General features: G+C 43.6%; 1 protein-coding gene across 2 annotated transcripts in view; it reads right to left on the bottom strand.

Annotated features, from left to right (window-relative positions):
* Nucleotides 1–5,137: 5,137 nt before the first annotated feature.
* Nucleotides 5,138–15,721, bottom strand: part of LOC147678019 (C-X-C motif chemokine 16-like) — a 126,230-nt gene continuing 115,646 nt past the window's right edge. Inside the window, exons 5-7 of one of the 2 annotated variants that reach the window (XM_086945901.1) lie at nucleotides 9,307–9,456; nucleotides 5,391–8,530; nucleotides 5,138–5,333 (exon numbers count right to left, since the gene is read on the bottom strand). In XM_086945901.1, the coding sequence (XP_086802027.1) occupies nucleotides 8,451–8,530; nucleotides 9,307–9,456 (230 nt within the window). In that variant the 3' untranslated portion in view covers nucleotides 5,138–5,333; nucleotides 5,391–8,450. The remainder of the gene's footprint in view (nucleotides 5,334–5,390; nucleotides 8,531–9,306; nucleotides 9,457–15,721) is intronic. The other variant, XM_086945902.1, reaches the window with a different exon arrangement.

The following is a 15,721-nucleotide window of genomic DNA, read 5'->3' as shown; positions in this document are numbered from 1 at the left end:
TAGGAAGTATCCCCGTAATCAGTAATCAGGATACGGGAGTCAGTGCTAGCTGTCAGGTGGTTGGGCGGTTGTAGGGAATCAATATTGGTACAGTACATTTAGGGAGGAGTGGAACGACACCCCCCAACCTTATGCGTATGGCTCCTGGCTCCTCTGCTCTCCTCCTGCTCCTCAGCACCTGGGACCAGGCACATCCCTGACTGACCAGAAAGAAGTCTTATTCAAGTGAAGTAAGCAACATTCATGTACATTTTTATATGTTCTGTTATCTCTTGTCTCCTAGTGCAGACAGAGGAAATACCTTGTTGAGGTTTGTAGCTGCATGCTTGCATGAGTGTGAACAGTCCACACTACCATTTCTAATAGACTGCAACATTTACCATTTGTCTAAAGGGATTTAGATAGGAGAAGTCCTGAAGAACCCCCATCGACCCAGAGATGCAAAAAGTAAGGCTGAAAAATGTTGACCTGCAGCTTGGGGTACATAATACACCATTAGGAAGCCACCATTTTCCTTGATTTTAATCTTAACAAAAGTACTCAGAATTAAAAAGGAAAAAGAGGAACCAGCAGGTCATTTTAACCATTTCACATAGATCGCATGAGCCCGCCCACTCACACTAGAGCAATGGGTGAGGATTCGATGTGAAGCAAGCCATGAGTGGTACCTGTGGGTGAGGAACCTATAAAATAATCGAAGAGATTTTGATGGTCTTCCAATTTCCACCCATTAGCGGGTAAAGAAGGTAGTAGCCCCCTCTTGTTTTGGTTGTACTAAAGATGACAGGATTGATCTAATGTTAGGTTGCCACTTCCTTCCAAAGAACAATTCGGCATTTCAAAATAAATTCTGACTCATTGGTTCATCTTTTAGATGTTGTTAGAGCTTTGAGAATTTAACTGCAGAAGATGGCTAATTTCATACAGAGTGGTAGTTTATTTATCATCTTTAGAACAGCTAAAAGAGATTGGAAGTTTTCAAAAGCTACTCTTAGTAGGTGGATAATGACAGTCCTCTCTTTAGCCTAGGCAAACGACCTAGGGTCAATCCAGGTTCAACCAACAAGCGGTATGGCTCCTTCTTGGGTAGACTGAGCAGGTGTTTATATTGTGAGCATTTTCAGAGCTGCTACTTGGACATGTCCTCCTACTTTTATATCTTATTATATATATTGAGGGACAGATTTGGCAAAAAGTAAGCAGAGCAGCAAGTGACCTTGCTGTGCTGTGTGACAGAGAAAGGGCAGGAATGCGTGATATTTAAGGCAGTATGGTGCACTCCTGCTTGTCCCCTGCGCTGGCACCCTTTTGGGCGCCTGACACCAATGCACGCACACCATGGTGCAATGGTGCCTGCTTTGCATGCAGGACTGTTTTTGTGCAGGAAGAGACACCTACACAAAAAGAAAAGAAGGAAGATGTGAGAAAACACAAAAATCCACAACCCCAGACCAAAGAAATCATTGAGAACTCCAATGATTCCTCAAGTACCATATCTTGCAAGACATAACATCTTCCCATTACTGGTAGCCGGTCATTCAATAACAGCATACACAGGTAGTCTCTCAAGTTTTACCTCTGGGTTATTGGTAGAAAAACACAAGTCCCGATCTATTCCAGGATGTGTTTTGGATACAGTTGGGATTACTCAAATTTATAAAAAAAACAAAGGGGCATATTATCAAGGGGGTTTATCTCCACTTTTTTGGCTTTAAAAGCCAAGAAAGCCGAGATAAAATTATCTCCCTATTACCTAGCTGTCGCAACACCAGTTAGCGACAGCTAGTAGGAGATAGCGACCATCTTGGGCCCCACTTTGCATGTCAGTGATATTTATCACTAATGACATGCAAAGTGGGCGTGCCAAGATGGTAGCGACTGGAAACAGTCGCTAACATCGCTATCTCCTATTACCAACTTTTGGAGATATTCGCGCTAAGCGCGAATATCTCCAAAAGCTAACACCTGCCCTGAGCAGTTCTTAGCCATGTTATCCAATGGGAGGTGGATAACATGGCTAAGAGCATTAGCTCGGTAATGCATGAATATCGCTGACTTTTCAGCGATATTCATGCATTGCGGCCGATTTTTATCGCATTTGCGATAAACCTTGGTAATACCAAGGTTTATCTGCGATAAAAATCGCCGCAGCTCAGCGGTAAATTTTTGTCTCTAACCAAGCAATAGCGATAATTATCGCTATTGCTTGGTAATATGCCCCAAAGTCTTGGAGGGAATGAATCAACCCGCCCTGGTATCCTTTGCGGTCTGCACATATGAAGGAGAACGAATCAGAAAGCTGTCCAAATGGAGATGTACTAGGATGCCCTGACATTAAAGCAGGAAAGGTTCAAGAGCCAAATCCTTCGTAAATATACTCAGCAGTTTTTAGTCCAAATAGGAGAACCTGAAACTGCCAGTGTTGATCCTCTACTGCAAACCGATGGGCCATTGCAACTGATACCTGCAGGTAAGCGCCTGAAGGTCGACCTTCATCAAGCCATCCCCCTTTGATAGCAAGGAAATTACCTGGTGGAGCGATTTCGTCCTTAAATGACAGGTGGAATATATCTGTTGAATGACTTGAGATCTTTTATCTGTATTGCCTTGAGGCTTTCTGAACCAAAGCAACTATGGAATACCACCCCAATGTCACCTCTTTAGCAGGAAATGGCTTGATAGCTCTCTTCTTGAATAATGAAAGAACACTGTCCGGCAAGAGCTCCTTTTAGGCAGAATCTTTGAGCCAAAGATTCAAAGCAAAATGAGACTGCATAGGGGTTGAATCAACGTCCATCATGTACCCCTAAGAAATCACCTCCAGTACCCATTTGGCCGCAGCTCAGGACCTCCACTGGTCCAGGAGCTAAAGAAGACAACTTGAATCTACCTCCATCCTGGCATAGATTCTCTCTGCCCTTGGGGCGTTTCAAGAAGAATGATTACTCTGGGGATTTGGTTATTGAAAATTAGACCTATTAAAAGAAAAGTCCTGCTTTCTATGTCTGTTTCTCTAAAAATCCCTTTTTTATTTCCCAAAATATTTGTGCTTGTGATGGTATGCCAAGATGTGTTTTTGTTGCTGAAATGACTTATGCAGAGCCTCTTTTCCAAAAGGTTGTCCATGAAATTGCATCTTTAATGAACAGTTCTTTTGAACACCTTCTGCTTAGCCTCCCCTTAGATGAAGATGATGACGGGCAGCCTCCACACCCCCATAAGCCATTGCTGGTGCCCTCAAGTTATCAAAAACAACATCAGATAGGAATTTAGCCTGACTCTCCATGAACTTCAACAGCTGTGAACGTTCTTCCCCTTTTGGGATGTTTGTAGAGAGGGTTTGAAAATCCTTAACCAAGAACTCTGAAGCACAGACCACATACATTTCAGACATCTACAAGCTCAACCCAGCAGGTTACATAGGAGATAATCTATGATCAGTGATTGAGAAATCTCCAGTTCCAGAGAATACAACCTGCCCATAAGGTGTGGATCAGAGACCCTTCCTGTGCCTGTTCCAACAGTCCCTGTGTTGCTGGAATGACGTGAACCTTTGGAAAGCAGGCCTCTGAAACCATTCTCTGGGTTGTTCCTCTTAAGCTGGTTACTATAGGTTGGAAAACAGGTAGGAAATCACAAGCCTTAAATCTTCCTTTTGTATGTATTTTCTCCTGAGAGAAGCTGGATTGCCAGGAACCATACACCCTCTTCCCCAGAAACAGATGAAGCCCAGGAGGATAAAGAAGGAGAAAAGGCATAAAACTGCGAGTCATCAGGATATTGGAAAGGAGACTGACAGTCTTCTGTGCCTGTCATAGGCCACTCATAGGCAGAGTAGTCTCCTCTCAGCCATCGGAGACTTCTTCAACCTCCACCTAGGATCTCTTCTCTGGCCTTGGAGTGAATCTTCAGCAGGAGAAGATGGAAGGGCAAGGTTGCTCGTATGAGAATGGTTGCCCATCTTCATCCGTAGGAGCTCCAAAGAGTGAGAAACAGCATGATTAGTCGTCCTTAAACAGGGATGTCTAGATCCTTGGAAAATAGATCGAAATCCATGTAAACTCCATCCATTCAGTCATAGCACTGGAAAACCTGGGCAACACTCATAACTAAAAATATATATTCAAATAAATATATTACCATTAGTACAGAAAGAAGGTATGAAAACACCCTGCTGTAAAACATCCTCACAGAGGCATATGTGCCTGGAGCCTATCTGGATATAAAGACACCTCTTTGCTCATTACTCCTAACACTGCAAGAGCTTACTTTTGTTCTTCTGAAATTCCAGGCAGGCTTTACGGCATCTTCCAGACAATAGCCTTGATGATACCCAAATGCAGGATTCTGCACCACCTATAATATTCATCCATGATCCTGAGGCCCTTGGGTTTCAGCCATAACCGGTGAGATCCACAGAGCGCTCCCAGCACCTATAGTGGGACTTAACTCACTTTCCAGTTCTGCTGCGTACTGAGAGCATGGGATGTTGCACCGCCTTTGGGACAAAGGTCCCTAAGCCTCATATTTTCAAAGAGCCCTCGTCCTAAAATTGACTCTATATGATGCCAATGGCTGTCCTTTAGTTTTCAGCATTATAAAATCAGCTGTCTGGCTGAAGGTTTAAGTGATGTCAAACATGACAATTGCTTGGGTCACTTGGCAGCTGCAGCACTGCTAGTGAGTATTTTGATTTACCAGTCTGGTATAGTACAATCATATGCAATATTTGCATGACCACTGGATTGCATCCACTACATTGACCTCACCACTCTATTAAGGGTAAGTAGTTATGCTGGTGAAGATAAAAATTATATATGGGATAAAGTATCCCCTGCAGTACACTATAAAGATATTACAAGTCGCTGAGGGGTTCTGTTACCATATAAAGGAAGAGGAATGAAGGGCATGTTCCTTTATAAAGTCATGGAACTCTGAGGTGACGTGCACATCCTTTTAACATAGAGCAGATAGTACTGTTCCCTAAGATACATGATCACACCATCACCCTCTCACAAACTGCTTACATCTTTGGTGTCTTGCTCCTTCGTATGAAAGAGATAATATGGTTGTAGAGACCAAGAATGAAAGCAGAATCTGTAGTATGCAATTAAACACATCAAAAAGCAGTTAGTAATTTAGTTAGAATCAGTTTAATGTAAATCACAATAAGACAGGACTGTTAAGAATGAGCAGTAACATGCAGAGTTTATTTCTGTCCGGTAATGAACAAAGTGGAAAAAGAGGTTGCTAGAAATGTCCTTTCTGTTGATCAGTGGTCAGTTTAGTCATCATAAAATGTTTAACCCTTTCGATGCTGATGACGAGCTCAGCTCGTCATCACCCACGGGTGTCGTGAGCTGATGACGAGCTGAGCTCGTCATGGAAACAGCAAAATGGTAATTCCCAGCACAGGAGGGGGAAAACGCCTAGCAGCCAAGGTGTTAAACTGCAGCTGTAAAGATGCTCCATGGCCTGCCTTCCAACTTAGCTGCTGTCTCAGGCAGCGGACATTATGATGTCTTAACTCAAATGTAATAAGTTATTACAGTTGAGCAGCAACATCATTTTCTTAGCACAGTTGTATTGTATTGTATATTGGATTTATATAGCGCTTATAACCTAGGGGTCTCCAAGCGCTTGCCTTGGGAACCCGTCCTGGCTTTTCCCTGTGAGATAGCCCCTACAGGGCATCCCCAAGGTGAAAGCCAGGCATCCCGCCGCGGGGGCCGTTGTGGAGATTAAGCAGGCTTAATGCCCAGAGTTGCAGAGTGTGAACCCATGATTAGGTCAGGCACCGAAGCGAGAATTATCGAGTCCGTGGACATTTGAGCTCAAGACCCTGCCGCGTCAGGAATTGAACCCTGGTCCCGGGTCTGACCTATGCTTCAGGGTCTGCCTGCTCTAACCAGTGAGCCACACTTCTCCACTAGAAATATCTGAACTTAACTACAATGAGGAAATTAGAGACAGGCTTTTATACTGGGATTGTAGGCTTCTGTGTATTTTATTCTTATCTTGATGATGTAGTAGTGGAAGAGATATTATTATGGGTTGATGTTATTGATATAGTGCTATACCACCAGCATTACACAATACATTCAGAAACTTTTAACATTTTATAAAGACGGGACACTAAGACCCAAAATTGCTTCACTCATGCAAGTGCTAAATCAATGTGTATTATTGTTGTTGAACTTTTCCGATGCTCAAATCTCACCAGAGCAGATAATTCTCAGTCAATTTGCAGTAATCTACGTCACTGAAAAAGAAACTAAATTACCTTGTGCTGGAATGCTTGTTCCCCTATTTCATGAAAATACACAGCAGGGACACAAAGGAAAGAAGGAGGTGATTGCAATACATCTGAAGTTAAACTCTGTGGTAGCACTTGCAGTGACTGCTATAACAGATCCTGTGTTTAACTTCAAACCTCCTTGGAATGCGTAGTCTGCTCTCTGCCCTTCCATCCAGTCCAGGTAAGGTCAGACACACACAGAAACAAGCAATGCGTTCAGGAAGAGTTGTCAACAGTGAGGTGTAATGACATTTGCAGGTCAAAGGACTGACATTTTCAATCTGATGCATCAGTAAGGAATAAAACACATGCAGTTCAGAAGTGAGAATTTAATCTGCCATGACTATTAACAGAATGCAAATGTGCTTCTCCCTCTTTTTTTTTGACCTCCACTTTTGTGTCTTCTTTGAAGTGACCAAGCACCAATCTTGGCAAATTCTAGGATGTGGATGGGTGTTAAGTTGGAGATGGTACGGCCCCGGTATGCCAGATCCTAGCTATGCTACTGAAGAGTACTTTTTTGGAGAGAGGCCATTTGTATTTAAGGGCTAATAGAATTATGGGAGACTTAATTTCAGGGTAGAGAGCAGAGAGATTGCCTGTACCTCTACAGGTGTTGCATTTACCTCGGTGAGTGTTGCACTCTTAGTTCAATGGCAGTTTGTTCATAGAGTGGGTACCAATGATCTCGAAGATATCTTGTGGCACGTGGTGCGCTCTTAATGCCAAGATGAGGCGGACTCCTGACCTCATGGAGAGCCAGAGACTGCTACTACTTTCAGAGAAGGGAGATGCATTCATCGATTCAGAGGACAGGCATACTCTTAGTTCCCAATATGGCTGATAAAAGAGCGTGGGCGTGCCTACCTCCCAAACTGGGTGCAGCCAGGCATGATCATACTGGTTTGCAACTGACCAGATTATTCAGTCACTCCCTTTGACCAGCAAGGCAGCAAAGGAACTTAAAATCCTCTCAAAAAGATTAACCAGAACACTGGACTTGGGCCTTTAAAGTGAGAGAAATAGGTTGTCTCCGATAAGTTGAATGTAGATTAAGTTTCATGACCCCAATGTATTTCATGTCTGATTCATAGATATCTAAAGAGAAATCTAGATTTGATGAGTACAGTTACAAGTATTCATCAACGTATTATGTTAAATTAGCAGTATAATTATATTCTTGTACCATAGTAGTGAGTGAACACACTAGGGAAGGCCCTCTGCAGCACTGTATACAAACGAGAAGCTATGGGCTCATTCAACAGGAAAAGCAACACATGGTCCACAGTGTTGTTGACAAATGCAACTGACTCCCCTATGACATTTTGAGACACCCCAGAACAATATTTACACAAGAGGGTCTTTGGGAATGCAACTCAATGGATATTCCTATCAGGTTTATGCTATGCTCTTTAAGGTCAATTCATCCTCATCTTGGACAACGCACACAACTTTTCGCCCACTGAGATTATGTGGGAAATGTCATTGTGTTTTGTGAATAGCAAGTAGACTTGGGCTGAGATGAGTTAACAACATGATATGCTGCACTGGCCAGTCCAGCCGCGAGTCCGTGGCAGAGGTGGACTCCGTTGCACAGTCTGGAGCAGTGATGGATCCAACAATGTAATAAACAGTCGGGCTGTCGAGTCTGAAGCAAGGCTGGACAAAACTGTATAGGTTGGTACTTTGGCGGGCCTAGAAATTCAGTTTCATCCAGTGTGGGATCATACTGTATAAATCAGCAAAGAGGTGATATTCCCAGCCGCTGTCTAATGTAACAGGAGCATCAAGTCAGGCTGCCTCATGGAGAGTTTGCTGCAGTGGGGAGCATGCTCGGGCCATCTTTTTGTAGTCTGATAAAATCAAGAGCTCACAAAAACAGCATAGTGTACGGCCTAAAACTGAGGTGAGCACACTCAAGTCATCTTCTTGTAGTCTGATGTAATCAAGAGCTCACATGGAAAACATACGTAATCTGTCTGTAACTGTGGTGAGCCGGCTCAGGCCATCTTCTTGTAGTCTTGCGTAATAAGGAGCACAGCTGGGATGCATTCGCAAAACTGGACAAGGCTTTCATATGGTCTGGAGCAAGCTTTTTTCTAGCTGCGCAGTAGCCATCACGGGGCGTGATGTGGCGAGTCTGTTAGATGCCTTAATTCCCAGAGAAAGAGTTATCTATTGTGGACTCTGTCTCCGGATTCTGCTCCACCTGCTCATATTTCTTTTGATGAGCTGAAAACACAAAAGAAGGGTTTGAGACATAAATGAGTAAGACTTCACATCTATCTCTCTCTCTTTTCCACCTCTACAACCTTGGCTCTAGGGATCCATCTCTGTAAATGGTGGTATCTAAATCTCACTCTGCGGATTCTCTTCCTTTGCCACTGCCCTCAGAATTCCTTCCTATTGCTTTTGCCAGAGCCCTCAGGATCTATCTCCACGTTTGTAGCTCAGAGGATCCACATATACACTCCTTGCTCGAAGGATTTATATACACATACCCTTATTTTCATGATCTACTCCAAAAGCCCTAGCTTCCACCATTTATCGATTTCTGCAGCCCTAGCCCCAAGGATCCACCTTCATAACCCTAGTATTCAGGTCCCATGTCGATCGCCAAAGCTCAAAGAATTTATCTCTACAACCCTAGCTCTATGAAGAGAGAGAGAAAGAGAAAGAGAGAAAAAGAGAGAAAGAAAGAGAGAGAGAGAGAGAGAGAGATGCCATTTTCACTTTACAGATGGGAGAAATCCCCATGTGTGTCACCCATGGACTAGTGGCAGACCTCAGTGCCACCTCTACCTCTCAGTCACAATGGTATAGATTTCAGGGTCACGTCTATGAAAGGGCAGTTCCAGACTTTAATGTTAACACTGAGCTAGCACCATGGTAAAGGTCAAGCTCACTCCCAGGACAGTGACTAAGTATGACTCTATAGTTTTTCCTGATGAGGATTGGTGGGGCTCCGCCAAAGGTATCAACTTGTAGACCTAGAAGGGAGATCTTACCTTTTCTCCTGCAGATTAGGTAGGTGACCGCAATGACGAGCACAAAGACCACAGCAAGCAGGGAGAGCACAGCTACCGTCAATTGCTTCATTTTATTTGTTTCGGGTGCTGGTGTTGAGTTCTTCTGCTCATCTTTAAGTCCTCCATTTGCTATCAATATAAAAAAGTATAGTAATAAAGCATTCAACTCTCAAGAACTCCATCTACATTCGCTCTTTTTTTGGTCATTAATAAGCAAATTGCAAGCTTTTAGCTGGGTGGATTTATTGTTCCCTTGGGCCAAACAAGCAACAGGTTATGCTTAAGGAATTGGTAACAATAGGTATTTGAGACAGCTCTACTTTCATGCCAGACCTAAGAAAGGCAAGACCGAGATACCAATAAAATATACTATTCCCTGCTTAGACAACACTTTCTTGCAGTGGTGAAAATGTCAATATGGACAACAACAAGTGGGACATTCACCAATCCACCCCGCCATTTCCCCTCTGAAAGTCAGAGCGTTCATCAAGTTCAATTAAAGTCATTATAAATGTGTTTTTGTGATTATAACACTGGTAGCTAAATGAAGTGTATTAAACTTAAATTATGATTTGAGCATTGGCCAGATTCTCTTTGCTGATATTAGGAAGGGTTAAACTGTTGTAGTCTGCCTCTTTATGTAACTTATGACATCAACATTTCCCTGGTTGTAATGAGTCTTCTGATGGTTGAGGCTCTGCTGGCTGTCTGTAAAGATCTCCTGTGGGTAAACAGTTGAAACTACAGTTGTCTGTGTGTGTTTACAACTACAATTTGAAACCGACTAGCAGGCCCCAGACCATGCAGAGAGATATTTAGCACCGATTCATCACCCATGTGCTGACGTAGCTTGGTGGATTTCCTGGTGGAAGTGAACTTTTAATCATCCTTGCAAAGACCATCATCTGCTTTAACTCCTTCGACGCTCATGACGAGCTCAGCTCGTCATGATGTACACCTCTCATACACTCATGACGAGCTGAGCTCGTCATGAACAATGGGCTTTCAAAGCCACCCAGCACAGGAGGGGAAAACCATTAGCAGCCAAGGTGTTAATGTAGTCCTCCAATGGCCACCAAAGAGTGCAAGGAGCTCAAAACGTGATGCCTAACTTGACTGAGTGCCACCTGCTAGAGCGCTCTGTTGTCTACAAGTGTGACGATACTGACATATGCTGGCTAAATCCGGAGCGTCTAATCTCCTATACATGGCCTTGGCAGCTCTGCATCAAAGACTTAGGTTATCACCCTGATCACCGCAGTTGTTCCTCCTCATCGTGCATGGGGCCTCTGCTAGCTCTAACCACACCCTCCATTGTTATTCAGCCAAACAAAAGAAGGATGAGCTCCAATCTGATCTTATTGTAGTTTGCATCGTCTTCTTCTCGCCAATATTATAAGCGCAGTGTATACTTGTATCAGCATCGCAACTGTATCCACCAACTTGCTGTGCACTGCAGATTTGAGTGTTTCAACCAGTTTGGATTAGAACTAGGCCATGCTCCAACCTCCATTGTCTTTTACCTAATCCTGGTCCACCCTCAACTGAATGGGTGGAGTAGTTTGAAAATTATTAAGTGGTTTTGAATAATCAAGGATTCCATTAAAACAGAAAGTACATCTTGATTAAAAAGCAGTGGCATCTGGTCACATTTGAAAGTGGTGAGGCCTAAAAGTTGGGTAAAAGTGTTACGTCGCAAGCATGCAAAACGCACATACCCAACCAACAGAAAGGGTGTTTGGGGGGTTCCTCTCCACAATGACACATTGATTAGTTCAACGGAAGCAGTGTGTAAACCAGGGGCTGGAGAGCAGCCTGTGACCAGGCTGCAAACTTTGCTGCATTATCATACCTGAGTGGACTAAACTGTCTCTTGCATATTGAATGCTGTGTACGAACAGGAGGACTTTTCAGACTGCTAAAGTTATCTAGTTAGACCTAAAAATGTGCTTTTCACCTCTCATGATGACTCTCTTGTATAAATGCAAAAAGAACAATTGATGGACAGAATGCAGAACAATGTCATACATTCACCCCAGTATAGAGATCTGGGCCTAAATCCATCGTTTTTTTGCTCACCATGCCATTCCAGTTTGGACCCAGGCATATGCAAATCAGTCTTGACCCTGCGCCCAATGGGAACAGTTCAGTCCGAACAACATATAAACCACCAATCAGGTCCGCCCTGTAGTACCTGCTAGTTGAGGGCGGGGTGACTGGCTGTGCGACAGGGAGATATGCTATGCATGAAGGAAACAAAAGCCTGCCTCTCATAATTTGTGGCCCCAGAAGAACGAGTTTCTAAGCCGCATTTAGGTTCCTGTGAAGCAAGGGGGGAGCTGCATTCCTCTCTCAGCGCACACTGTGTACTTCTATTTCCGAATCATATATCTTCTTGTTTATTGCAAGAGTCAGATTAAGCTTGATCTTAATCCTGCTGCCATACAAACACACACTGTCAGCATTAAATTGAAAATAAATACCCCAGAATTCCACAGTAATCACAAAGCTCGAGCGATAGAAAGTACTGCTCGTATTCAAGAGGATCCTTGCTGAGAAATCACTTTCGTCAAAGGAGGAGAATTTTGGCATGTGTGCGCCGGGTACGAGCAAATCTTGCACCTGTGTTGTTATTCATTAAGATAATCTTACAGACAAATTGTGCTTGAGCTGGCAACTTGATTTAACATTTTTAATAATAAATGGAAAGAATGTGGAGGTACCGACTATAGCTCCCTACAGTAAAATCGTAAATCGTAAATCATACGTTCTTATATAGCGCCTTACACCGTAAGGTCTCAAGGCGCTTGCTTTGGGAACCCGTCCTGGCTTTTCCCTGTGAGATAACCCCTACTGGGCATCCCCAAGGTGAAAGCCAGGTATCCCATCGCGGTGGGGCCATAGTGGAGATTAAGCAAGCTATTGCCCAGAGTTGCAGAGTGTGAACCCATGATTCGAGTAGGCACCGAGGCGAGAATTATCGAGTCCGTGGACATTTTGAGCTCAAGACCCTGGTCCCAGGTCTGACCTCTGCATCCAGGTCTGCCTCCTCTAACCGGTGAGCCACACTTTTCCCAAAAAAATACAATACAGTACAAATATGTATACAAGCAGCACACAAGTCGAACCAGAGGTTTGAGAAAATAATAATAATAGCATTTGTAGAGCTCAACAGCTACCTCAAGCAAAGGTGTCCCGCCGGAAGGTAAAAGGTAAAAAGGTAAAAGCACCTTGGGCTGTTTGAGTGTCTGCACCACCTCTAGTAGCTGATCACCAGCCACAGGGAGCGTGAGGATGTGTGTACGAGACAGCAGCAAACTCAAAGGCCTTAGAAGTTGTTTCATAGACGAGTCTGTGTGTGTCACTCTTGCTGTTTTACATACCAAGGGGGATTTCTTCTGGGTTCCATTATTTCCCCATTGTAGGGGGGGAGAGGCCCTATGGCAGCAGTGGTTCTGGGGTCAAAGGCAGACTTAGGGTCCTACCAGATACTCTAGATACCAGCATGCTGTAATCATGTTTATGCCAGCCCTCGGTGCTCTCCAGTAGACATCAGAGGTCTACTTTCCATGGTCTTTCTTCCTCAACTGCATGAAGTTTAATACTTCCTAATATTCAAGCATGTCAGAAAGATTTTTTTTTTGGCAAGGATGTGTAGGACTAGGGTCAAACGCAATGCTGTTTATTGACGGGGAGGACAAGTACACTAAGAGGGTGTGGAGTTTAAGGGATGTTGAAAAGGAGCAGGGAAGGAAGTTTACTGTTCTAATATCTTTATTAGTTTGAGAGAAGAAATATAAACAATTAAAATACCATAATAAGCATTACAACCAAAAAGAGAGTTACACAATAAATAAATAGATAAATAAGCATTCATCAGTATATATATAATCAAGGTCATATATATCACCGACATATCAATTAATATGGTGGAAAAAGCAATAAAGAAGCAATACGAGAGAATCAGTTGTATCACTTGTATAAATCAATCAGCAAGAGAGGAAGTTTAGACCCAAGGCAAAGTTTGTAGTCAATAACGAGAGTGTGACCCTTATGATTTGACTGAGATTCGATGGTCAGACGTAAGGAAGAGCCATTTTGGAGCCTAAAGATATTTGCTCCACTGCTATCTAGAAAGCAATGCCACAGTGTTGGTAAATGCGTGGGCTAATATAGTGTTTATATGACCAAGGCCGTGCCCGATATTCTTGGCTGGGTTCTTCAATATGAACTCAATATCATTATCAATCCCAAGGGAAAGATCGGATAATTGAGGAGGAGGGCACTAATGTTGTGGTGATAGAAAATAATGCCAGGGAAGTCTTTTAGGGAAAGTTAGATTTTATGTATATAATTATAGCGAACTGATAAGCACAACATGTGAATCATCGTCCAATGAGGATTACGGTTGCTATCGGGAAGGAAGTGAATCAAACGGTGGAGGATATGGCAAAGGATGATATGATTGATGGATGACCTCTGGTCATAACCCCAAAAAATAGAATCGTAAATTATGGTTCTGCATCGGCCTTTGAAGCCTGAATCAAAACATTTTGTCTACAGCTTCCCTCTGCCTAACATAAGCAAGATGGTTTTCATGTTAAAGGGAGGTAACTATTTTTCAATTCTGGACTTTCGGAGCACCTACCATCAATTTAGGTTGCACCCAGATTTCCAACATGCTCAAAGCTTTTGTAACAATTTAACAAATGAAACTGCATCCCTTTGATCTTGCTTTGACTATGGGTATTTTTCAGAGCATGATGTCTGATATCTTTAACCCCTTGGGCGCGGCCGCAATTCTGAGCCTGAGCGGCACTTCTAAAGAGTGGGCGGGATCATGACGGCCCCCAGCTGTCATCAGCACACGCCCACCGTGTTGCATGACGGACGGGGGGCCGTCATCAGCATGGAAGGGGTTAAGGGACAAGCACAAGTTGTTTTCTTCTAAGTTGACATAATCTTTGGTTAATGAGTGCAATTTGATTCTGAAACAAGAATGGACACGTTGAGTAGAGCTAGAATGATCTGTGAGTAAAGCTGCCAGTTCCTTAAAGAATAGGTTGAATATCCAGGATAAACTATTGTGCACAGGTTATGAAGGCAAAATCTGACCTTGTCAAGGCCATAAAAGATGCTCCTGAACCAAGGGATAAAGATGAGTCAAGATCCTTTATGGGCCTTTTGGAGTATTATGTGAAATGTGTTAAGAATCTCTGGGCTAAAACGGACCGCTGAGAGTATTGCAGAGGTAGGCAAGAAAATTGGAGTGGCAAATTCAGCGGGTCAAAGCGTTTGAAATTGTGAATTCTAATATCCTCACAAGTTTTGATGTTAGGAGAAGAACAGGTGCAACTGTGGATGCAGCAGGCGTGGCCACTTGGGCTGTTTTGTCTGATGTTCAACGTGGTTTTGAGAGAACTCTTGATTTTAAACCACGCTCTTTAACCCGTTGGCTGCGGGGGTTATTCCCCTGCTGTGCTGGGGGCGCACACAGCGATCCGGTGCTCGTGACGAGCTCAGCTCGCCATGAGCCACGGTGCTCGTGTGCTCATGACGAGCTGAGCTCGTCACAGCCTCACCCGTTTCCTCAGAATGCTCAGCACAGGGGGGGAATTAGCCCAGCGTGTGAGCGTTCTGACTGTTATGACGAGCTGAGCTCGTCATGAGCATGGGAGAGGTTAAAGGAAGAGTATAATCCCTTCATTATAGAAAGGCAGGCTTTAGCATTGCTTTGGATCACTTCTCAAGTTATGGGTGGGGTGTGAATATGGTTTTACACACTAATCACAGACCTTTATTGAAAGCATTGCAGCCTCGGGGCACATGCAGTGTGTCCACACGATTGGCTAAGCCGGCAGCTCGTCTGAAAAGCTAGAAGTACAAGTTAGTGTATGTCTCAGGATGGAACAACAAGAAGGCTGACTGTCTAGATAGACCACCTTTACCATTTGTATTAGCTGAGAGAGACAAAGACTTAAGAGGTGGTGGGTAGTGTTGATGACTTTTTGGTGTCCATCACCAAGGATGAGTGGGCCGCCGCGCAGGAGAAAGATTACATTTTGGAAGCATTGTGGAGCTTGTTGAGGAAGGAGTGACCTGGGGAGAGGGGTGTGAATGTTGGAGCGAATATTTTTTTTTAGATGTTGAATCAGCTGTCTTTTAGAAGGGGGGCTGCATTGAAATGTGATGGAGAAAGGTTTATACCACCTTATAATTAAGGAAGAGATTATGTAAACTTGTTCATGAAGGTGTAAGAATCCCTTTCAGAGGGCCACGGGACACGCCGGAGCTACTGGGCCCAAACATGGTGGTAGAGGCCTTTTACTCCTGATGTCCCAGGGCCCAACCTACTAAAGATCCTGAGCAACTGAGCTGAGTACACCGTCTGCAC

Source organism: Lissotriton vulgaris, chromosome 12 (genome assembly GCF_964263255.1).
Source record: "Lissotriton vulgaris chromosome 12, aLisVul1.2, whole genome shotgun sequence".
NCBI lineage: Eukaryota > Metazoa > Chordata > Amphibia > Caudata > Salamandridae > Lissotriton > Lissotriton vulgaris.
The sequence above is the reverse complement of the archived record's forward strand: the minus strand, read 5'-3'. Positions and strand labels throughout refer to the sequence as shown.